The sequence below is a fragment of the Sphaeramia orbicularis genome, chromosome 12 (genome assembly GCF_902148855.1).
Source record: "Sphaeramia orbicularis chromosome 12, fSphaOr1.1, whole genome shotgun sequence".
Lineage (NCBI taxonomy): Eukaryota > Metazoa > Chordata > Actinopteri > Kurtiformes > Apogonidae > Sphaeramia > Sphaeramia orbicularis.
In genome coordinates, this window is record NC_043968.1 from 61,992,106 (window position 1) to 62,016,327 (window position 24,222).

Here is a 24,222-nt window from a genome sequence, read left to right on the forward strand (position 1 = left end):
CTGAGGGACACTATTCAACTCGTGATCATCAGCCCGATAAATAAGCAAATAACATCACTAATAATAAATGGACATTGCATACTCCATGAAATTCAGCACAGTAGTTGGTCCTTCACCCATGCTCCCTGTCAAATCCATCTTTGCCATGTGCGATTCAGGCCCTCAGCAGGAAATGGAAAGCTGTAAAGCTGATGTGAATGACAGATTTCTGGCAGCAGCTAACATCTGTATAGTTTCAGTCAGACTTAGCCACCTTAGAGGGAAATGCTGGCTGACTGTAAGTGTACAGCTCTCTTGTGTTAAAAGGTTATAGCCTATTTACTGCAGTGCTGTTACAGTACAGTATATCCCCAAAAGGAGTTGTTTGAAAATCCTGAAATACTAATGCATGATAGATTGACCCTTGGAGACCACAGTAAATGTGGGAAGAAACATAGTAACACATGATAACTCAAATCTGTCTGCTGCATACCTTGAGCAGGAGTCAAAAATTCCCGCAATACAGTCAGAATAATTGAGAATCTAATGAGAGAAAAAGAAGAGGAGCTGTGAGGAGAAAAGAGAAGCAAAAGGAAGGGCGCACAGGAGATATGGTTGTTGTCTGACCATGTGAAAAGGAAATTAAACAATGCTGAAACCAGACAGTAGACCTGAATTCTTGAACAGTGAAAAGAAGCAACACACGTAAAGCACAACATATTTCATCCAAACACAGAGATGTTTATCTGCAGATAAAGTTTAAATGATCCAGATGAAAGAAATAGCAGCCTAAAGCTGTCCTGTAGAGCATATTCAGAATACTCCCCACATCTAAGTCAGGATCCGATTATAAGAGAAGCCATTCCACTAAAGAAGATAACCAAATCAGGATAGCTGGACTGTTTGGTTATTGTTATATCCATGTGGAGAAGACAGGAATGTTGTTGTTTGACCGTAATTCATTATGAGTCACTAACGTCAAGGAGCTGACCTTTAAAACCAAATGATTTAGCTGAGTTCTTAGAAGGAACTCTGAAAGAATCCAAGCAGCAACACATTTTCTGCTGCAGGAACAAATCCCAATCAAACAGGGAATACTTAAAAATTATGTGGACAAAAATTAGTACATGAGGTTTAGGAAGTGGAGGCAGCAAAAGGTAGACCGGAATATTATGAGGCATAATTAATCAGATAGTGAATAAGAAAACTGATGTGACTCAGGATTTAATCATGTATAAAAACTTGTTTTAACCATTACAACCACTGGGATCTAAACTGGTTAAATTCACAGGCCTGTTTATTTGACATCCTCTTACAATTAATATTGAAAGAGGAAAAAATCCTGACTGAAAAGAAGAATCAGTTAAGGTGTTAGTATCTGATTCAGGTTTTATGAGCACAGGGTTTTAAATAATTTTAGCTGATTAGGAGTAAAAAAGGACCAAATGTGAGAGCAAAAAAAGGCAGAGATACAAAGGAAAGGTTTTTGTTCCTTCTTTTGGACCTGCTCTGCTCAACTGGTGGGATTTAGTTTGAGAAGGGGAGGAGACATAGGAGAGAGAGAGAGAGAGATAGAGAGAGAGAGACAGAAAGAGAGAGAGAGAGAGAGAGAGAGAGGGAGGGAATGAGAAAATGGGGTGGGACAGAACCCCCCGGAACACACACATACATGTGCAGACACACATGCACGCCTGCATTAATGTGCACAGTTCTTCAAAGCCAAGTGGTTTTCATAGACATCCAATTACACTAAGAGATGACATCTGGGGAACTGCAGCAGATAAATAAGGTGAAAGGAGAGACAAGATTCAGTCACCTCAGAGAAACTCCAGATAACCAGAGAGAGCACCGCTGATAGAGATAGGAGAGAGGGAAAGGCAAAAAAAAAGAGGGAGGGGGCCAAAGGAGAGGGAGCCACTCACAGGAGGAAAGAAGAGAGGCAACGCGCTGCTCCGGAGCTCAGACTCCGAGAGGAAAGGACAGAGGACAGATAGGGAGCTGAGCTCACTGACAGACGTTCAAGAGAGGGCAGAAAGACGAGAGGTTCAGGCTCAGTTACACTCTCAAGTAACTTCAAACCAGCTCCTACAAAACAAGACAAACAAAGAGAGAAGAGAAGAAAGGAAGAAAGTCTGGATTGTGTGACTTTTTTGTGGCCCGTCTTCTGTGGATTTCTCTGGACACTTCATGAAAAGCTGTGTTAATTCTTTTTTGAGATTCTTTTTTTATTTATTGATTTTAAACCGTTTGACATCGTTGATCCAAAACTCCTCTGTCTCCCTGGACTGGAGAAGACAAATGGTTTGGGACACGTGTGTGCGGTAGTTTTTAGCATGGTATATGAATGAACAGATAACGAGTGCGCTTTTTTAAAGATATGAGCGTTTATGTGTGTATTAAACATTAGGAGGGGGTCTGAAATGAGTGAGTGAGCAACAAGGAGCAAAGAGCAGCTGCCTTGTGAGGAGAGGGAGGAGGCGGCGAAAGATCTTTGAGGCGAGACCCCAGTTGTTCCCATTGCGAGGTGATCTGAGTTATGGATGTTGATGCATTCCTGTGGTGCTACTGAGGAATAAACAGCACAGGGGAATACAGCTCTACAGGCTTCACCAACACCGTCATCATCCAGATTACAGATTACAGCAGATCTGCTACCTGGAGTCCTGCTTCAATCACATCTACCGCTGTCTGTCTACACCACCCCCTCCACAAGCCATTCATCAGGTTTTAACACCTACAGTCCCAGTGAGGTTGTGGGTCTGCACAGAGGAGGTTTAGTTGGTCAGTCAGGGGGGGTTTCTCCCACTCTCATTCCCTCTCCCTGCACCCAGCTCAGCATGCCCCAGCCCCTGAGCACCTCCACAGCTCTCCCAGCTCCACTACCATGTGTAGATGGACAGTGACACAAGGTGCATCGGTCGCCTGGTTCTCCTCCTGCCCCTGCTGCAGACCTCCTTCACTCCTCCTCTCCCTCACTTTCCTCATCCTGCTTCTCCTGCTCGGACCGTCCTCATCCATACCTTTATCGTTGGACTCTGAACAGAACCACAATGCACCAGGAGGAACCGCTCCTCGCTTTTTCATCTCACACCCGCCACCTTCCTCCTCACCTGCCCCGCTGCACGCATCCTCAGCAAGGTTGCCACTGGCGACCAACATGTCATCGTCGTCCGCCACGGTCATCGGGCGGCACGTGCGGAGCAGCTACAACCACCTACATGGAGACGTGCGCAGTAGGAAACTGTTCTCCTACCAGAAATTCTTCCTTCGCATTGACAAGAAAGGAAAAGTTAATGGTACCAAAAGCGAAGACGATCCATACAGTAAGTCGATCACCTCATGTCTTTATATGTTTTAATGTATCTTAAGTTATTAACAGTATGTAAGCTACATAGAAGACTATTCCTCATTACACCTGTACTAGTCTTTTAGACTTCTCTGTCATCTTTGCTCTTTAAAGTTTAACAAGTAAGTTACACAAAAGCTGAATGTTTTAATCACTAGTACCCATGCTATGATATGATGGAGCTGAACTGTTATTCCCACAAGTAATGAGCAAAGAAAGGAAATACATTAGATTAGATTAACTGCAACTTCACTGATCCCTTGGGCAGAGCCCTCAGGAGCACAACTTCTGTTTTTTTTTTTCTGCACACACTGAGACAGGTGACTGGGCAAAAGAACAAATAAGAGAGATGCGTGCCTCAAACCTTTCCCACCATATGTACAGGCAGCTACATTTGCCAGACTACTGAGAATTTGGAAAAGAAAAGAATTAGTGTAACAGTGGGAAGCAGAAGAGAGAGGGAAAAACAAAATGAGTAAGCAAGGCTGATAGAAAGAGAGATGATCTCCACTGGAACCAATTAGAAATCGCCCAGAGAAAGTTCTTCCTCTTTGAGGAAATATCTAAAACACAGCCATTACCAAACCAGTGGGGAGACTGACAAGTACACTTAGACGTAACTGCTATTGTGCTGCAGCTATGACAGTGGGCATATGCTAAATATGAGGTTATACAGGCTCAAATGTAAAATAATCACATGCTAGTCCAACTTCTTGATCTGGTTTTGCATTTGGGGGGCTGTGAAACATGATTTTAACCTTTATTTATCCTGAGAAGGGTCACTGAGCGCACATGGTCTTTTGTCAGTACCACTCAGCTTCACATTGACACATTTATTCTCAAAGTCTCTCTTGGTCAGTCAATAACTAAGTCCACTCGCACCTTTCAACAACTATTATAAGTGTAATTTATTAAGATCAACTAAAGCTATATGATACAAATATATGTTTTAAAATGACAAATAAAAATTACTGACGTGTTAAAAATGCCCTATATCATTTAGCATTAATATATAATATTTGTTTCACCACCACACTGCAGACTATAAACTTCTAACAATGCACCCCATCTATACAACGGCAACTATAAACTGTTTTATCTATTTGTAAGGGTCATCATAATTATTAATGTCCGATCCTGAGGCCAAAATTGTCTGTTATCATTCTGTAATCCACGTTTTTATCTTCTAGTTAAACACATCTGGAAGTTCTCCAGGTCTTCCACGTCTCCTGGCCTCTGAGCAGCTTAAAAAAAAAGCTGCATCGCCTTAGGGCAACATTGACAGTAGTTGATGAAAGAGAACAGAACATTACTCCCACATTTACCTGCCCAGAGTTTTCCTGCCAGCTCACTGAATCAGATGGGTGATGTCCAAAAAAACCTGTTAACTTTGTGGTGATTATAGCAGGTCTTTACTGTATTATGTCCACTGTGTACGCTTGAAGTCGTAACAGCATGTGAGCGCATGTGTGTCTGTGAATGTGATATTTATAAATGGATCTTTACCATTCACACACAGCTTCATACACATGTCATAGGTTTATATGCATCTGTCTGTGGGTCTGTGGCGCTGTATGTACAAGTCTCTCCTGCTGAGAACGCGCACGCGCACACACACACACACACACACACACACACACATACACAACACACTCCTGAGCACAGAGAGGCCAGTCTTGCACATGGCCTCCATATGGCAAAGCCCACTTTTATTAGGGCCAGGGCGAGTGTGAATATGTGTGTGCATGTGTGTGTGTGCCACTCAGACACCAAGGCTCTGCCAGACATGGCTGAAGGAATTTCAATTAGCGTCTCTTCCTCCCTCCCCTTGCCTGCAGTCTTGACACACACATGCACACACACATACACTTTTTAACACATGCACATAAAGAACTCAACCATTAGGGTGCAACGTGTCACTAACTATAATGACATCAGGTCATGGCATTAAAGGCACAATCCATCAATTTCAACAGCTCTTGCCACTTGATTGTGGTGGGAAAATTGGTAAGAACTTAGTGGAGGGGAAAAAATTATAATTTAAGGCCTCAGCCATAGTTTTCAGGTAAAACTGCACCTTGGTAACACATTTGGCAAGAATCTCATCAAACTGCATCAACCTGAGAACAAGTGGAGATACTGGCACTGATTTCACATGTGCTCAAACTCATGTCTTGTATGCACCTCCTGCAATGCAGAATGTACTTCAAAATCAGCAGAGAACAAACTGTACCCTACAAACTAACCCAAACACAACATAATTAGATTGCATTCCCCTAATTGAGAACATGGATGTGGTTTTTGACATACTTGACATCATTTCTTCTGCATGACCATTTTCTCATGTTTGTTCACATCAAATCAATGCTTTTGTTTTGCTCGTTTTCATTTTTTAAAACACTGTAACAAATTATTCTCAATTATAGTGCTACACATTTAGAGTCCATGGAAGTAAAGCTGCTTCAAAGCCAAAAACAAAATTATTTTGCTTAAGAGATCATTACACAACAATCTATTGCTGCAAACACGTTTTTTGTTATTATTTAACGCTCTTGCTACTTTCTTGATTATTCAATTAATCTCCATATTCATGAAATGTCATAAGAATTCCATTATGATTATGATACCAGAAAACAAGGAAAGACACAAGAGTTTACTTTGACTGATTGACTGGTCCCGCAAACAACCAAAAAACATTGTTTTGTGTCTAAAATATCATAAAATTATAGTGAAAAATGCCCTGGGTAAGTTCACAGAGTAAAAGTTCCCAACAATGCAGCAAAGGGATTTTTCTGAAGTCAACCGTGGGGGACACGGTGTGGTTATCATAGTCTAGTAGTCTGGTAATGTTCAGGAGGTCAAATTGCAAATGAGTGTCATTAGATGGTGTCAGAGGTGATAAAGAAGTCCAGCTCCGTGGCCCAGCCTCTCCATAGCCGAGCCTTCCCAATCATCTTGTCAAAGCTGAGAGCAGTACATCATTCAGCGTTTAGGGCCTGTATTGTGCATGTGTGTTAACTAGTGCATGTTATTCTTTGTCTCTTTGGGCTTATGTGATCAATGCCTCTCACATGGCCTTCAACACAATCCACTGACTGCAGAAATCCTACTGGGCTGTTAAGTGATGAGCATTGATCCTGTCACTGACCATATGCAACAAAACTAGTCTGTTTTCATCCCTGCATGTTGTCCGTGGACTGTCACATCTTGTTTACAAACAAACGAATAAAGCAATGAAACAAACGGACATGTGTTTGCAGTTGGACCACAGACTTGTGGTCGTGTGTAGCTCAATTAGAATCGAATGGTGCCAACGCGACTACACTCGGAGCTTTAGAATTTCACTGTGACCACCCGGGTTGTAAAAGCTGCCACACATCTTTATTGTAAACATTAATCAGAGCCGACACATTACCCACTGACATAAATGAATCCAACACACCACAATTTATGGATAGTCTAATACACTGGACATTACTCTCTGATTTAGTGCAGGTTTTTCATGTCCAGGCTAATTACGCAGGTCTGCCCCCTCTGGTTTGACCTCTACCTACTGACCCAAGACAGGAAGCTTTGTTAATGGAAAAGGCAGCACCAGAGGTAGTGCATCACCTTAGACTTCTTTTAGTCTGTTTGCTCAGAGGAGTCACTCTGGGATGTAAATTTCACATTCTTCAAAGAACACAGAATAACTTTAACTTCCCTCTCCTGTCACACCAAGGACTGTCCTTAAAGCGTCTCAAAAATAAGCTCAGAAATAAGTGAATACTCTGAATCATACTGAGAAAGATCAAATAAAATGGCTCTTGAAGTATATTTCCATTATTGGTTTGGAGAAGATATAAGGATAAATTAATATGATTTAGAGCTTGACCAATACTGGATTTTGGGGCCAAATACTAAACTATGGGAACAAAATATTTCCAATAGCAATATCTCACCCAATATGTAACAATATGTAACAATAATACGCAGTTTAACAACACATACAAGAAAATGTGTCAGATATCCATGTGTTGTACAATAAGCTTTTTTACAATATTGCAATATATATAATTTATTTACCACAGTTTTTTATATTATTGGTTCTGCCAATTTTCATATTGGGCAATAATCAGTTTTTATTTGGGTTTCACTAGATTTTCATATGAATTGTGGAGATGGTCAAATTTTGGAACACTTCGATGCATGCATGTGGCAAGAAAAGCTTACACATTACACTAAAATCATGTCATTTCACATGATTTATTGTTGCCATATTTGTGCACAAAAATTTGGGAATGAAAAACCACAAACAGCTAAACAAATAACATCTAAAAACCTTAAAAACAAGACTTAAGAAAAGCAAATATCTGGGAAAACTCATTTATTTAGCTTTGATTGCTCTCAAACACATATAAGCTGCTAAATTGGCTTGTAGGTGGTGCTCACAGAGGTTTGGATTATAATGTCTTACAATGGGATGTAAAACCTTGCAATATATCTACCATCCAGTAAAATATGACAATACGTATGTTGTTCTGGCTCCAGTAAAATGGCATGATCTAGTCATGATTTAACGCTGTGTTTTTCAACCTTGGGGTCGGGACCCCACATTCGGTCGCCTGGAATTCAAATGGGGTCGCCTGAAATTTCTAGTAATTGCTGAAAAAAAAAAAAAAACAACTTACAAATAAAAAATATATGGTGAGTTGAGAGACAATCCCAATACATAAAAGACATGACAAACTGTGAAGCTGAAACTGAGGCACTGCGGGACTGTTTATCTTTCAAATGTTCATTGTGGTCAGTTTCAGATGCTGCAGCTCTTTCATAATTCATAGTTTGAATTATTGTTTGTTCAGTATTAATTGTCAGCCTTGTAAATCCAAGCTGGACTGACTGTACATATCCTGACCAAGGAAAATAAAATTCTCACTTTGTGCAGTAATCTACACCTGTCTTTTCTGCCTCCGTCCATAATAATATACATTATATAGCCTAAATATCATCTAAAATTTACATTTATTTGCAACATAGTATAGCAAACTATTACATGATCAAAAACAAATCAATTTTAGCAAAAAAAAAAAAAAAAAAGTCTCTGCTTTGAATGTCCGGGATCGCCAGAAATTTGTGATGTTAAAATGGGGTCACGAGCCAAAAAAGGTTGGAAACCACTGATTTAACGGTTAAATTCTGCTCCATATTATGCATATTTGCACCAGGTTGAGTCCCAATCAGCCTTCTATTTCATCTCCAGTGACTCAGCAGGATTATACACACAACAAAAAGTAACAACTGCTTCCCCTACCTCCGTTTTTAACATCTTCTTAAAATTAGTCCCAGTCTTTATTTTGATTTACTCCTCCTGTTTCTCCCTGTTCTCTAGCTGATGAGTGCGTTTAGGGTTCTCGTGGGAAAAGGTAACAGTGTGGCCCATAAAATAGAGTTATGAGGAGGTAGTGGATGCACCAGAGGTTAGTGTCAGCATTGCTTCTCATTTAGAGTTACTTTGACAACATCGTAGACTCTCCTCTCCAGCAGTCGTAAATAAAAGTGTTGTGCAAATGTTTGTGCTCAGGATACACTGAGGCTCTAATCTATGCTGCAGGAGGTAACACAGACAATAACATTTGACTGTACTATGAAAACATACAATAAACATATACTACCTATGAAGTAAAATTCATTTTGCTCGTGGGAGTAAAAATCAGCACATATTTCCATCTTGAGAATGCTTCTGAATGGCTTTACAACAGAAATCATAGTTTATTATTATTATTATTATTTCAATGAGTGTCTCTCCATGATATTTTAATGCATCAAAAGCAGAAAAGGTCTGGATCAAATCACTTCAGTTATGATTCATGACTTAATGGAATTTATCAAGCAAATGCTGTCAAAGTCCTGCAGAAACATTACATTACTTTAATTGTCTTACGTAATAAGCCTGTTATTTTACTATAACTGACAGCTGGCTTCGCCTCTTGCAATATTTAATGGATAATGAAAACAATAAAAGGACTGATAACATGCTTTAGACCTTTGAGGAAAATGGATTAACAAGACATTTACTAGAGGTTCAGTGGCACGTCACCCAGTTCATTACATAATCTGTGATGCCTCCAGCCTGAGACTTGTGGACCATCTGAAATCTGAGGCCTGCACTCGGGCCTTTCAAGTGTTTTCTGTGCTAAAAAAAAACACCTGTATGTCTTCTGTGAAACACTAAAGCACTGAATTTGTTTGCATTAGAAATTTACAGCATAGTACTGTCTTACAATAAATATTAGACATGACATTCTGACAGGGAAGAGTTCAGTACAAGTTGTGTAATAAATTCTCTGGCCTGTGTTGTGCCAGAATGTTGAGCACTCTTTTTTTTCCCCTTTAGAGTTTAGTATGTTGAACGTCAACATGTTTTATTAGGGGGGAAAAATTGAATTTTGGTCATTCGCTTTCTAACATAATAAGATTCAATTGACTAAAGTTTAATGTTTCAACCAAATGCAATGTTTTAAACAAAAAAAGAGATATATTTTATTGAATTACATTTTTCGTCTCCCATTCATAAAGCATATCATCCTCAGAGGTTATAAAAACCACTGACACTGATTGACCTCATCCTGTCCTACACTGTCATCACTATTTAAGGGTCCATCTTTCCTTTTGACACACAGGAGTGAGTGTGAAAGTCGGGGTTAGGGTTACAGATGCCCTTTGTTGGACAACGGCCTTTGACACCATTACTGTGTGGAAAGGGTCATTTACGGAGCATGTCACGCTCTGAATGTCTCCGCAATAGAAAAACAACACGAGCAGCACTGAAAATTACAAGATCATCCACAGTTGATGAAAGTCATATTTCCTGAGTTTTCCATCAACATTTTTGTGAAGACATCTTTTCATTGTTAAACAGCAGTTTTCATACTTTTTTTTTTTTTACATTTTACTGTTTTTTTTCCCAAGGGTCACTGAAGACAATGACAGGATCTGTCTCATTTTTCCGTCATTGTTGATATATTTCCTGTCATCACTGCTTGATATTTTCCCATCCATTCCCTCTCCTGTCCATTAATGTGTCAGCTACAGCAAGACTGAAATAAGAGCCAGATTTCTGTAGTCAGAACAAGGCAGTCCTGCCACAAACCCCAGCAGTCAGGCACCACCTTAAACAAAAGTCTTTCAGCAGCAAATCAAGTATCTGCAAGATCTTTCGATGCTGTGGAGCACTGCGCCACTCAAAAGAGAAAACGGTTCCAAACATCAAGAGTCGATTACGATCCACAAAGAACTTAACTTTGGATATCTCTGTTTTGATGGACGGGCTTTTTCATTGTTTACATTATGTGAAGAGAGTGCAATCATGCACATCCAAGAGAAGAGAGAACAAGAAAAAGAGATACTAATGTACAACTAGTTTTCAGTCATTACCGAAATATCCAAACAGCTATCAAGTCTGGATGTGAATCATCATTTCCTAGAAGCTAGCATCTTCTCTAAAAATCTGCTAAACAAATGATAGTGTTTTCAATAGAAACATTTTACTGGAATTTGTTGACATATTTGACATAACAGCAACATATTTCTGACTTTTTCTTATGTCTTCTCAGTGTCTGTTTGACACAATGATCCATTTACTGCATGAATGCCTGCATATTGCCCGTTCAGCCTGGTTTTCAAGCTCATCTCAGTGCTTTCCAAACAGTCACCCTGCAGTTTATTATTGTCGAAATAACAAAACATCCCATTTGACAACAAACTGCAAAACAGAATCACAGCAATGTCAAGACAGGAATAAACAGTGAAGGAAGTCATTAACACAATTTACAGCTTCAGACCTGCAAAGTGCAAAATTTGTAATTTCACTAACACCGAACATCCTCAAATACTGTGTAATCCCATCATGAAAGTCAGACACAGGTGGAAGCAACGCCACAAGTAGCAACATGCTTCCTTGTTTTTTAACATATATTATTGAAAAAAACATTGACACCTTAGATCCTAAATGTGAAGATGTGCTGCTTTTGTGACTACATTTAGTGAACTCAGTACTTCTGCATGTTTTGTATTGAAGCATTACAGGTCCGACTAAAATCTGAAGACTTTAAAATGAATTTTGCTGCTCCATTTGCACCTTTTCTCATATTTATGGACAAAATATAATTGATCAGTAAAAAAAAAAAAAAACATTAAGTATAAATGGTGAAAGTGCTGGAATTTATTCCATGGTTAATTCAGTGAAACTGAGCAGAAAGAGATGAACTGTGTAAAACTAAAACATGCAAAATTAAAGTCATTGCATACTATTTAGAATTATTATATTTGAGGAGAATACTATCAAAAGGATCAGGAATCTGTGCATTTTCCTGTGCAACTAAGCAAAGAGATACAAAATGCAATATTGTCCACAATATGACTTTTCACTAACTTGTGCAGCTCTACTCAAAACTGAGTTCTCTGAGCAGGAAATAATTTCCTTATGTATGTTAGCATGATATCTGGGTGAAAATCAGCTTTGTGTCCTCTTAGAGACTTCTTCTAGAAAAAAAAACAAAAAAAAAAACTGAGTCTTTTGAACTCAACTCTAATGAAAATGCATTAAAAGCCCATGATACTGAAAGTGTCATTTTAGTGTTAGTCTGGTGCATGTGAACGGGCTGAATTCATGGCCAGTAAAGCAGCAGGAGGTGAAGAATAGCATCTGTGACAGATAACATCCAGGACTGCTGCAATATAGACACCACGTGCTTCAGGAAAAGCCCCCCACCTAACACACACACCTCATGTTCCTGCTCCCTTCTATACTTTCTCACTCACCCCTAACCCTGCTAAACACACACACACACACACACACACACACACTGCATGAAAGTGAGGCTCTTAATGGAGTCATCAAAGGTAGAGCTTAGAGCTCAGAGTTGAGTCCAGAGAGGCATCTGGACAGCCTAGCTGTTTGAACACAGTTGCCAGGAATGCCAGCTAATTACACTGTGTGTGTGTGAGTGTGAGTGTGTGTGTGTGTGTGTGTGTGTGTGTGTGTGTGTGTGTGTGTGTGTGTGTGTGTGAGAGAGAGAGAGAGAGAGAGAGAGTGTGTACATGCGAATAGAAAAAAGCATGTATGAAAGAAAAATAGAGCTACAAAAAAATTGAGTGAGAATGATGCTTGCAACAAACTACATAATATTTGTTCATGTCTGTGCATAATATTTGTGGTGTAAAATAACAAGATTTCTAAAACTCAAAGTCCAGCGCCAACAACTAAAACCACAACAGTTGGGCAACCTCGCTCTGGCAGCTGAACTGTAAATAAAAAATGTGTGAAATGCAGACGACCGTTACAGCACTTTGCCTGAAAAGATAACTCCTGCCGTGTCAGGCCTGTGAAATGTTTTGGCAGACTGGCAGCTTTGGCACTTTATCATGTTACAAAGTCAACTGTGTTAAAGGAATCACAATATCTCAGGTGGTTATGTTCTTTTTTTCCTCCCTCTCCATCAAGTCTCCATTAACATCACTGTGAATTTCTTTTGGTTTCCTCCCAGCTGCTCTTAAACGTGTATGACATAACTCGCTGCGGTCTTGCTGCGCTCTGTAAAGTGATCTCAAATTATGCGGACTGGAATGATGAGCCACACAGACGAAACATAACGCTATCTGTTGGCTCTGCAGAGAGACCTCGGGTATTTTAAACAGACCGTTTTGACTCAGGTGATCCATTTTTGCTTGATTTTGGTGTAATCTGGGTTTGTTTTTCTTTGAAACCTCTTGCCAGTTTTTGAAATCACACACAGCTTGAAAAGTGCGGTTTTGGCTATTTCCATCCAACAAGACAGTGATGTGAGTGTTCCTGTCAGGAAAGGAAATAAAACCATTATGGGGGCAAGAAGAAGTTAAATAACACAGTGAGTGCAGGTCAAAATGAACAAACGTGCTAATACAAGAAGTACTATAAGAATAAGAACCATTCAGTGCAGTGCACAAAGGCCACACAATATCCATTTGAGATGATTTATAACTCAAAAATCTAATACACGCCAAACAATTTTACTGTTTGCCAAAAATTTGATTTGTGAAAAATTTCGGGATATATAGCAAATCAGAACCAGGGCTCTGTTTGCTCAGCTTTGGTCAAAACCGTCGGCCAGGCAGGCTTTGATGTGGCCTCTTGGTGCATGATGATACTGCTGTCAACCACATCAGTCTTAACCAATACCTCAACTCTCCTCAAAACACATAATATACAGCAGTGTCGACTCCAACTCTGTATTGCCACCAGCGCTCACCAGCAAACAGCGCGAACAAGAAGTGCTTTTTGTTCTCAGACTTCATCAAGAGCCGGAAATATTCAACCAAACTCCAAGTGAAAATAATGCAAAGGAAATGGTTTAATTCTGTTAAAACCACAGGTCGGGCAGATACGCTGCAATGGCCAAGAAAACTTGTTCCTTTCTACAGTTTTCCTTCTTTCATGTGTATTCATAGGTCAGAATACAGCAGAAGAGCTTTATATTTTCAATTCATTTTCTGAATTAAACACATTGGTGGTCCATCCACCCCCCACCCCCAAAATTCCTTTATCCATTTTTTTTTTTTTTTTTTTTTGGTTGATTTCCTTCGTTTTGACTCTTTGGCGGTTGCATGGATATAAATTCATGTCACAGCAAATACAAGACATCGTCAGTCACTTTGTTGCCATAGTTTCCAGAAGAAAAATGATCTTGGTGTTTAGACCTCAACTGATTCAAATCAGATATTAGATCTTAAAGACACATAATAGGGTCACTTTTGTTTCAAGAAAAAGTTGTTTTATAAAAGTCACATTGATATTTAACATCTAACAGAGTGAGAGAATTAACCACTGCAATAGAACAAAGGGAATTCAGGGGTTCATCCAAATATCAGAGCGTTGGATCGGAATAAAAGAACTAAACCATTTCCATTATTCTCACGAGGGGAGTTCATGACACAAGCTAGTACCTAACGGACAATATTTCACAATACAGAGCGGGACCTCTCCAGGCTGAAGGCATGCAGTAGACCCACTCACAGCTGGTCACCGTGTCGAGGTCACAATGTGAACAACCGCAGTATAATCTTCAAAAAAGAGCCCTGGATAAACAGTGGAAACATTTTCACAACCTCCCTTAACCTTTAGGTTCAGCTGGAGTCTCTCTGGCCGTGTTTCTGGGGGGGGGGGGGGGGGGGGGGGGGGGGGGGGGGGGGTCCGTGTGCGGTCTGCGAATGTGTGTGTTCCTGTGTGAGACACTGAATCCCAGGGCATGCTTTTTATATTTATATATATATATATATATATATATATATATATATATATATATATATATATATATATATATATGTGTGTGTGTGTGTGTGTGTGTGTGTGTGTGTGTGTGTGTGTGTGTATATATATATATATATATATATATATATAATGTACTGAAATTGACAACTGATGACAATATATTAAACGGATTTTCATATAATATATGAGATGTTAGAAGGGTTTACATTTAAGGCTGCTTATGGTGCTGTTTTACTCATTTTTTTCTGGTGTCAAAACAAAAGTATCTTCATTTTCTCTGTTCTATTTGTTATAGTGTTTTAGTAGAGTCACCAAATATTTTTCTAGTATTAATATTTTATGTGAAGGTGACTTAATGGTAAAAAAGGAAATCAGTCAGTAATAAGTGGTATAAGACTGTTTGAGCGAAAGTATCAAGGCAGTGACTTATTCAACTCATTGAAACCTTTCATGTCCCTACGTCACACCATGGGTGTAGGATCTAACACACTGCATTTGTTTGCAGTCGTCAAAAGGTGTCTTGACACAGTCCGGTCATTTGGTGAAATGGCTCAGTGAGAAGCGTGAGCATGGTTTGATGGGAAAAAGTCACCCTGTTAATGCAGACATGGTGTGTGAAAATAATTGCAGAGGGACATAAAATCGAGCTTGCAGATCTAAAACAGTTAATCATGCAACCCTAGTCTGTACTGAGGACAACATTCAACATGTAAAAATGCAACGTAAACATGCTGATGTTTCGCAGAATTAATATTTACTATGTTCATCATGTTAATTTATGATGTTCAGTCATTACCATTACAAAAGGTTATCATGATTTTTACCAAATGGGTGATTTTAGACACTACTTCTTCCATAAAATTCTCAACTGTGGTAAAGTCAAGGAAATGCCAAATTCATTAGGATATTCATGCTATAGGCATCCAGAATATCTGTTTAAAACCACACTTTCCTGAATATCAATCGAAAACACACACAATAACAAGGCAATCCATCTAACCATCACTGAAATGTTTGAGAGCGAGAAAACTGAGAGGTTGACATTGAAAGATTTAAGAGTCAGATGAGAAGAGAAGGATCTTAAAGACAGATGGAGCACTGATGTGGCACAGAAGACATGAAGCTAAGAAATTATATTGACTACTTGGCACAGGTTAGGAAATCTGAGATTACAGACACAAAGTAACAAGAACTATGCATTAAAAGCAGATTTCCATTTGATTTACTGATCTGACTGACACCGGAGCTCAAATTCGGGCTACAAAATCCATTAAAGAGCATACTAGCCTTTTGGAAATTAGGTAGTGAATAATTTAATATTGTTTTATAGGCTGTGTTTATTTTCATTTGTAGTTCTGTCAAGACCATTTTGGTTTGTTTTTCTGGATGTCTTAGTGTTGCAGGTGTTTGCCCTTGGTAGTTGAATGTCCATTCCTTTTATACTTAGTGAACATGGTACTATTTGAGCTTTTAGTGTTGGGTCATAATTTCCCTTCTTACAGTTAGAACAAATTCATAATTAATGTGTTTGGCTGAGGTCCAGGGCACACGGATACAGATGGAATATGACTACATCATAATAAATAAATATAGTAAGGTTGTAAATTCCAAACTACAGGCTGAGCATGTCCAAAGTTGAAAGTTTGAACCATTTGTAAAGAGGGTTTGACCTAGTGTGTGTCTCCTGCAGGCTTTGGTCTGTTTTTCTCCATCTTCTAGCCATAAACTCTGTTGTTGCAATCTAAGTCTTTTGTTGCAGCCTGGCCTTTTAACTCACAGGCAGACGGGCTGCTTCTGGTAACTGGTAAAGGGGCCATAAAAGAGCCCTGTGCTTGGTTTTCCACAAACCACATCAAACAAGGAGGAGGGAAAAGGGTTTGAACAGGTGGACCAGCCTTCAGCACAGCACAGACAGATCTTATTTTGAGGGATCATGGCTCAGAAATGTCAGCTGTGCTACAGTCAGATGGAACATTTTGAACCAGATAGAGGAGTGTTGGTACATTAACAGCTTTTATGCAGGTCTGTATGAGTAATGAACTAAACATACCAAGCTGATGCGATGCACTGTGAGCTGTGGGGGATCTAAAAGTTTAAAGTATAACAACTTTTTTATGGCTAAATGAGGGGACTGAGGGAATGGATTAAGTCTGATCATTTCAAGCACTACATTTAATAAAATAAAAAACAGAAACAAAAGACTTACAGCACAAACCACAATAACTGTCATAGCAAAATGTCAATTTAATTCAATGCCCTTTTTAACATCCCCAAATAAAAACACTTTGCACTTGTGCTTATGCTGCAATAACAAAAAATAACAGACATGGGGAGACAACAGTGAAATGTTTTGTAGCAGAAGGATGCTCTCGCATGGCTCCATCTGAAGCAACTATAAGGTTCGCCCCCCCACTTTTCGACCATCATAAAATCACTCCGGGATTGCAGGATGTTGCAAATCTCTCCAAGGATGAGAGGAGCAAAGAATGCCGAAAGGACCATGTGGTTAAAAAAATATTGGCACGATGAACATGAGATAAGTTTAAAGAACAAAATGAGACACATTTGGTGGTTCTATTCATCAATACTTCTCCTGCTCAGGTTTTATTTTAGTTTCTCTCAAAACCTCAAAGAATGTGTATAGTTAAAAAAAAAAAAAGAAATCAGATGTGAAAACAGCACTTGAATGTTCTGTGCAAACAGAAATGCAGCTTTGAATATAATCTAATACTGACCCTTAATAGCAAACCCCTAGAGATACCTTTACTTTCCACGTCTCTTACTCAATCTCTGATATTCCTGCAACCAGGCCTCCACTTCCTACTGGCCCCTTTAGCTAATCCTCTCAAAGCCCTGATAGTTTTATGGCTTGGTGTAACTGACTTTAGGATGAGAGAAGAAAGGGCCGGGGACCACAGCTTAAACCAGTAATTGGTTCAGGCTTGAAAACTGATACGAACGCCTTGACCCCTTGCCAGTCTGGCAGCCAGAAAGCCGCTCTCCGTCCTGTCCGTGTGCCTGCCTGCACTCCCCTGGTCAAAAAAACAAACATGGAATGGAGAAATGTTTTTTCCTGGCTTGCACCTCGGTCCCAGGGCATACAGCCCGCAAACTAACCAGCAAATGAACAGGGGCAAGAGGCCGGTCTGAGGTCTGACTGTCACATACTGAGGTGGAAAGTGAAAGAGGCAAGACTGGGCTTCACTTGTGAGGAAAAAAGTCAAATGATTCAGATTTTTCCTGCAGTATTTTAGCACTTATGAGCCATTTGGCATAATTATAGATCTGTATTAGGAGCTACACATGGAGACCTAAAACCTTAAGAGGCACCTTATTATATTTTAAACCAATAATGCTAATGCAATTAAATTCCATATATGCATACTCTATGCCACAGGAATCAAACATGTGGCCCAGGGGCCAAAACCAGCCCGCCAAAGAGTCTAATCCAGCCCATGGGATGAATTTTTGAAATGCAAAAATTACACTGAAGATTTTAACAATCAAGGATGTTAAAATCATTTTAGATCAGTTCAATCTAAAGTTGGTCAGACCAGTAAAGTACTATCATCATAACCTATAAATAATGAAAACCACCAATTTTCTTCTTAGTGTAAAAAAGTTAGTGTAAAAAAAGTAAAATTACACAAAATATTTACATTGACAGACTAGCCTTTTTTTCAAAAAATATGAATAACCTGAACAAATATGAACAAACTGAGATGTGTTAAGAGAAGTATGTGGAATTTTAACAATATTCTGCCTGTTACTAAATGATTTGTGTATTTGTAGATGGGTGCTTCTATGAAACTGGGTTCATTTTGGTACCTGGCACTTTGCCAGCTTTTTAGACCCAATCATAAAAGAGAAATTGAGACATATTTCCCCCCAGGATGTACCTAATGATGACCTCAGATAAATGCAAAAAAAATATACTCTTGCTCTGAGCCATCCCAAAACTAATGAATTTTTAATAAAATATTGGGGCCAAAAATAGGACCAAAATTAGGACCTGAAAAACTACCCAGGTGTCAGTGCATTTTATCTGAACCACATGTCTTGAAATGGTCTTATATACCACTATAAAATAAAGACACTGTGCTAAATTTGATGATCCTAGTGGTTTTTCTAATCCAGACGTGGGTTTTTCATGAATCGGCAGTCTCATTCCAGGTTTTGTATGTAACCCATCGTGTCCACTAGCATTACATGCAGAACCTGCTCAGTTAAATGCATATAAATCACGGTTGCAACAGTGGTCATTTTTGTGAAACACTCTGTCTTGAATATTTACTTCAATTCCTAAAATGTACCTGTGAAAAAATAGAGATAGTCAAAAAAAATAGTAGCGCATAATTTTCAGGTCCTTTTGAATGTATTGCATGCAGATTTTTGTATTAAATATAATGTGAAATAATATAAAAATGTGTTTTATCTGAAAAATAGTTTCTCTTTTAACTCAGTAAGCATTTTTTTTTAAATAGACCCAAAGTGCTTCCAAATTTGCTTCATAACATTAGTCTACATCTGGTTTGAATTTTTAGCCCCTACATCCTGGTTTTAGGGACCAGTTTCATAGAAGCACCCAGATCTACTGTGATCTGTAAGTTGTGATGCACATGTATAAATGATAAACTAAGGAGTAATATTGTTAACATTGCACTTGTTTTTCTTAAGAATTTTCAGGTTGTTCATATTTGTTCATGTTAAGAGCTGCAACCGATTAATCGACTCAAAGTGATCCAAAAAAATCATTCAACCACAATTCTCCGGAATCAAAGCTTTGTTTCCTTCATTTCTCTGCTGTTAAGCATTGGTTCCAGTATTGTTTTTCACACGGACGCTTATTGTGACGCACAAAGAAGCTTCAATTCAGGAAAACTGCAATAGAATATCTCCATTCAATCAGTTCCAGTTGATTAATCGAATCGGGAATTTTTGCATTGGCTTCAAGCACCTAATTGATTAATCGGTTGCAGCTCTATTCATGTTATGTTCAAGTGCGGTTTGTAGATATAAACATTTTCATTACAGAATTTTTTTCACTCAAAAACATGGAGTAAACTTTGGAGTTGACATTATTTATAAGTTCTTATCCTATTATTTATACTATTTTACTTACTTTATACCATATTAGGCTGTATGTGGCCCCTGAACCAAAATGAGTTTGACACCCCTGCTCTACACAGTCTCTGGTAGCCATGCTGAAACCAGTAAGAAACAGCAACGGTAGCCTTGCGTAGTATTACAGATTAGCCTAATACTGGGGTGATGTGATTTAATATCAGCCACCACTAGTCTTCCACAGCCAGACTTATCTCCACACCTCATTATCAACACTGTGCCAGTGCCGTAGATACATTTGCCATCCTCCACTGTCATTCTGGAGAAGACGTAAAAAATGATCTAGGTTGTTTACCTTGTTCTTGGACATTACCACCGCAACAGTGCTTCTGCAAAATTGAGTTGGAGGAGAAGTTGTTTTGTTTGTCATGCACATGAGGAAGCTCATCCCGGCATCAAAAGGATTAGATCTGTAAAGAAATAGATGGCACATAAAAAGATGTGTGTCTTTGCCAAAACTTTCTATTTTCAGGGTGTAATTGCAGCTTGGAGGTTGTTGAGCGAGGTGGACTCTTAAAGCGATAATGTACAGGTAGTGGAAAGGAGAATGAAAATCCTGCAACTGCACAAGGGAAATATTTACCCTTATTCTGGCAGAGTAGCTCCAGCAAGTCAGACTAAAAATCCCCTATAAGTCAACCTCAGTAAAAACTTACTGAGTTGTTTGTCTAGTTTGTATTTCTTTAAACAAATCACACTTGCTGTGGGCGCTGCAAAGTGCAGAACACAGCCAAGTGCTGATAGAGAACATGTTTTCTATATGGGGACAAGTCAGCCATGATATTAAAATGATCAAATCCCACAAAAGAAATGGGTCATTAAAAGGTGCGACTTTAAATTTAGATCAACTTTATCAATCCAAGGAGGAACTTCATGTTTGCTTTTATTTAACGTATTTGTCATCTGGTGAAGAAGGTCCCATAAAGATCTTTTCTTCTAGGGGACAACAACAGTTTGACATAAAAACTATTTCACATGCACAATTACTCATATAAAAACACAGTAAATACATAAAATCTAACGTATGAAAATCAGTAAAAGGGGAGTAAAGAAAGTAAGATGGTAGACAATACCAGCAATATCCTGACACTTCTCTACAGATGTTATGTAAAGCAGTAACAAACTTCCTTCAGCTTAAAGACAAGAAAGTCAGAAAAAAATGAAAAACTAAAACAAGTAATCAGGGGATTATTGCCTACTGTGTGTTTGCTAACTCTGGTTCTGAGGTCTTCTGTTGCACTAGTTGCAGCATTTGGACAGAAAGCACACTGTTTATCTGGTGTCAGTAAAACCTAAAGGGCAAAGAAAACCTGAATCCAATAAGATCTAAGTGAGCTGTCTGAAGCATTGACCTTTCTGTGTCTCTGTCCCTCCTGTACCAGGTATTTTGGAGATCAGGTCAGTGGATGTGGGGGTGGTGGCCATCAGGGGCCTCAGCAGTAACTACTACCTGGCAATCAGCAAGAAGGGGGAGCTATACGGAGCGGTAAGCAGCCATCTCAGCACTCTTTTACATCCACTACAAAACAAAAAGTCTGCTCTGATTTCATATTTTGCAGGACAGCTAAAACATCCGTCTGTAACTGTTAAATTCTTGAAAAAATTAGTCTTGCAAAGGGACCCTTCACTACTAAACTGCAAATCTGTAGCCTGAATAATTTTAAAACAATTGTCAAGTCTGCATTTAAGAAACACAAACCACTGTTGGTCAGTGTGAGCTCTCCTCTCTGCTACCTACCTCCTCTCCATTCAGAAACAGGAAACACAATCCTTCAGTTTCTCTATTCTGCTTCAGTCCCTCTGGGGAGAGCAGCCCTTGTTTCATCTGTGTTCTCCCTCTCCCTCCTTTTCTTCATCTCATTCTCTACCTCCTTTTTTCTCCTTCCTTACTTTGAAAGACCCAACTTTCAGCGTGTCTCTCTGGAGCCACACCACAGATGAAATGACACACGGTAGAAAAGAAAGAGAGGCATTCTGTTGCACAGCCTGAAACTGAATTCCCATGACGTCTTCTGCTCGGTGCAACACAAGCTATAGCAGCACGGCGCTGCAGGTTCCATTACACTTGATGGGTTTACACAGTGACTTCTTTATCCAGTGGTAATCAAATGAAATCATTGTTTCATTACATTGCCAGATTAACACAGGGAAGTGACAAAAAAGGATTATGACTGCTTTAAAGTTTTACCGTTTGATTTATACAGAAAACTATCACATGACAGATGGATAAAAAGTCACTGTGTGGACTTTATTTTTAAATCAGTCACAAAGTAATGACATAATTACCTTATATGATTACAGATTTCTAATCATTTAAATTGAAATGCAGCCATCATACACCGTCTGGTTGTACCAAGCAGCAACATTACTTAGAAAACTGCACAGTGTGTGTGCAAAATATTCTCATTTGGTTTTGGGAACATTTAGTTTTACTTCTGGAACCAATTTGAACAGCTGTGGCCAGATACAGAGACTGGGTTATATTGTGATATGTGTGTGCGTGTGAGAGTGTGTGCGTATTTGTGCATTCAGGGCAAGTACATTTTTGCTTGTGAATATCAACTGCATTCAGTTAACTGTCTGTTTAAGCGACATTCGCCTAAAGCATAAGGGCAGCTTCCAGTAAACTGACAAATGTTCTCTCAGATCATTTTCTGTTCATTTAACAGTGGGTGGTCACTGTGGTAATATAAGGCACAAACATGGTGTCACAATGCTCTTACCTGGCAACGAGCCCAAGCCTTTAAGACGTCACACTTCATTACTAACCTCTCTGTCCCCGTCTACCACCCCACGGACAAACAAACAACTTCCACAGCAATTTCATGTCCAGTTTTTAACAATCGTTCTTGATTACACCAGGGATTGTTCTGAAGCAACCACTGACCATTTGTTGATCCACATTGTCACAACAAGTAAAACATCAACATGTTGTTGTTTTGGTCTGAAAAGGCTCAACGGGACACCTTTAACATTAAAACAGCACCAAAAATAACACATTCAAGGTGGATCCTGACTTCAGTTTGCAAGCAAAGATTCATCACTGACAGGAAACATAGAGGTGAAAGAAATAATTAAACATAAAGGTTGAAAAACACAGACGATGAAAACCACAGAGGAACAGGAGCAAAAATTGGAAGCAAAATTCACAAAAGTCTTGAGTAGAAGATTGTTTTCAAAAGCTTTTGTGTTTGAATAAATCCAAGTAAACAGCTGAAGCCTTATTCACAAACTTTGGCATTTTAGGGTAAACCACTTATGGAGAACAGGCTGAGGAGACACAAAGCAACCCTTCTAAAGCCCTTTGAAAACTATACATTATTATCAGACAGAAAGAAAACACAAGAATATAAAGCCGAAGGATTAGATTGCATTCATGGTTTGCACTGATTTGCATAACTAACATTTATACTCTACACTCCTTTTATCTCTAATCTGCAGAGGGACTACGGTCCGGACTGTCGGCTGATTGAACGCATCGAGGAGAACAAGTACAACACCTACGCTTCAGCCGAATGGCGTAACAAAAAGAAGCATATGTTTGTGGGACTCAATGCCAATGGCAAGCCAATGAGGGGGAAGAAGACACGGAGGAAAAACACAGCCAGTCACTTCCTGCCCATTGTGGTACAACCACGATGATTGGAGAAATCAGCCATGGTGGAGCTCTGCAAACGGCAGAGCATCGGACACTTTGGGAGTTACAGTGATGGCTACATTGGACAGATCTGAACAAAGTCTGAATGATGCACTGAGATGGAAAAGAGTGGAAACCTATAGACATTTCTCTCTGTTGGACAAAGACATTTCTATTTTTAGAGAAAGAAATAAGATATATTGGTATACAATGTATATTTTATTTTCTGTTTTAAGTTATAAAGTACATGAATTGGCATGGTAGAGAATATGAAAAGAAATGACTTCTGTGCCAAACTATGATTAGCAGCAGAAATGAAGTGACCAAAGTAAGAGCGGACGAGAAAGGTTGAAGCGAGGGGAATTACTGATCCAAAGCTGACTGCAAAAGAGGACGGAGAAGTAGAACGAGACGAGCAAGAATGAAAGGAAAATCAAAGGAGTTTAGTTAAGAAAGCAGCAAAACAACAGCAAGTCTAACACTATCATATTTTTCTTTAAATTTATTTATTTTGTGTAATATTTAACAAAAAAGAACAAAAACACAAAAGGACAAGTTCTTGTCTTTTTTTACCATTTATGCTTCTCTTTTTAAATACTAATCATTTAAACCTTAAATAAATATAAAAATATATTTGTCTTTAACTTGTTTGCGTTTGAGTTCTTTTGGAAATATCTGGTTGTAAATGCACAACGAAGACAAAAAAAATAAACACATAAATAAATAAACTATTCAAGGAACCTCTACAACCAACACATGCAGCAAACTGATTCACCTTCCTTTAAGTAATGTATAAATATCAGTGTAGTACGGTGTGGAACGGATTACTTTGCATGCAATAATGAGATT

The 24,222-nt window shown here is 39.0% G+C and overlaps 1 protein-coding gene across 1 annotated transcript; it reads left to right on the forward strand.

Annotated features, from left to right (window-relative positions):
• Positions 1 to 1,934: 1,934 nt before the first annotated feature.
• On the forward strand, positions 1,935 to 24,011 carry fgf10a (fibroblast growth factor 10a). Its single transcript, XM_030148417.1, has 3 exons — positions 1,935 to 3,302; positions 21,119 to 21,222; positions 23,178 to 24,011. The coding sequence occupies exons 1-3, from the start codon at positions 2,864 to 2,866 to the stop codon at positions 23,376 to 23,378; spliced, it is 744 nt and encodes a 247-aa protein (XP_030004277.1). The 5' UTR covers positions 1,935 to 2,863; the 3' UTR covers positions 23,379 to 24,011.
• Positions 24,012 to 24,222: the final 211 nt, after the last annotated feature.

Excerpts from the sequence above, each read along its gene's own strand:
- fgf10a (XM_030148417.1), top strand. The coding sequence starts at position 2,864 with ATGTGTAGATGGACAGTGACACAAGGTGCATCGGTCGCCTGGTTCTCC. Across the intron at positions 3,303-21,118 it reads AAGCGAAGACGATCCATACA|GTATTTTGGAGATCAGGTCA; the intron begins GTAAGTCGATCA and ends CTCCTGTACCAG. Across the intron at positions 21,223-23,177 it reads AGGGGGAGCTATACGGAGCG|AGGGACTACGGTCCGGACTG; the intron begins GTAAGCAGCCAT and ends TCTAATCTGCAG.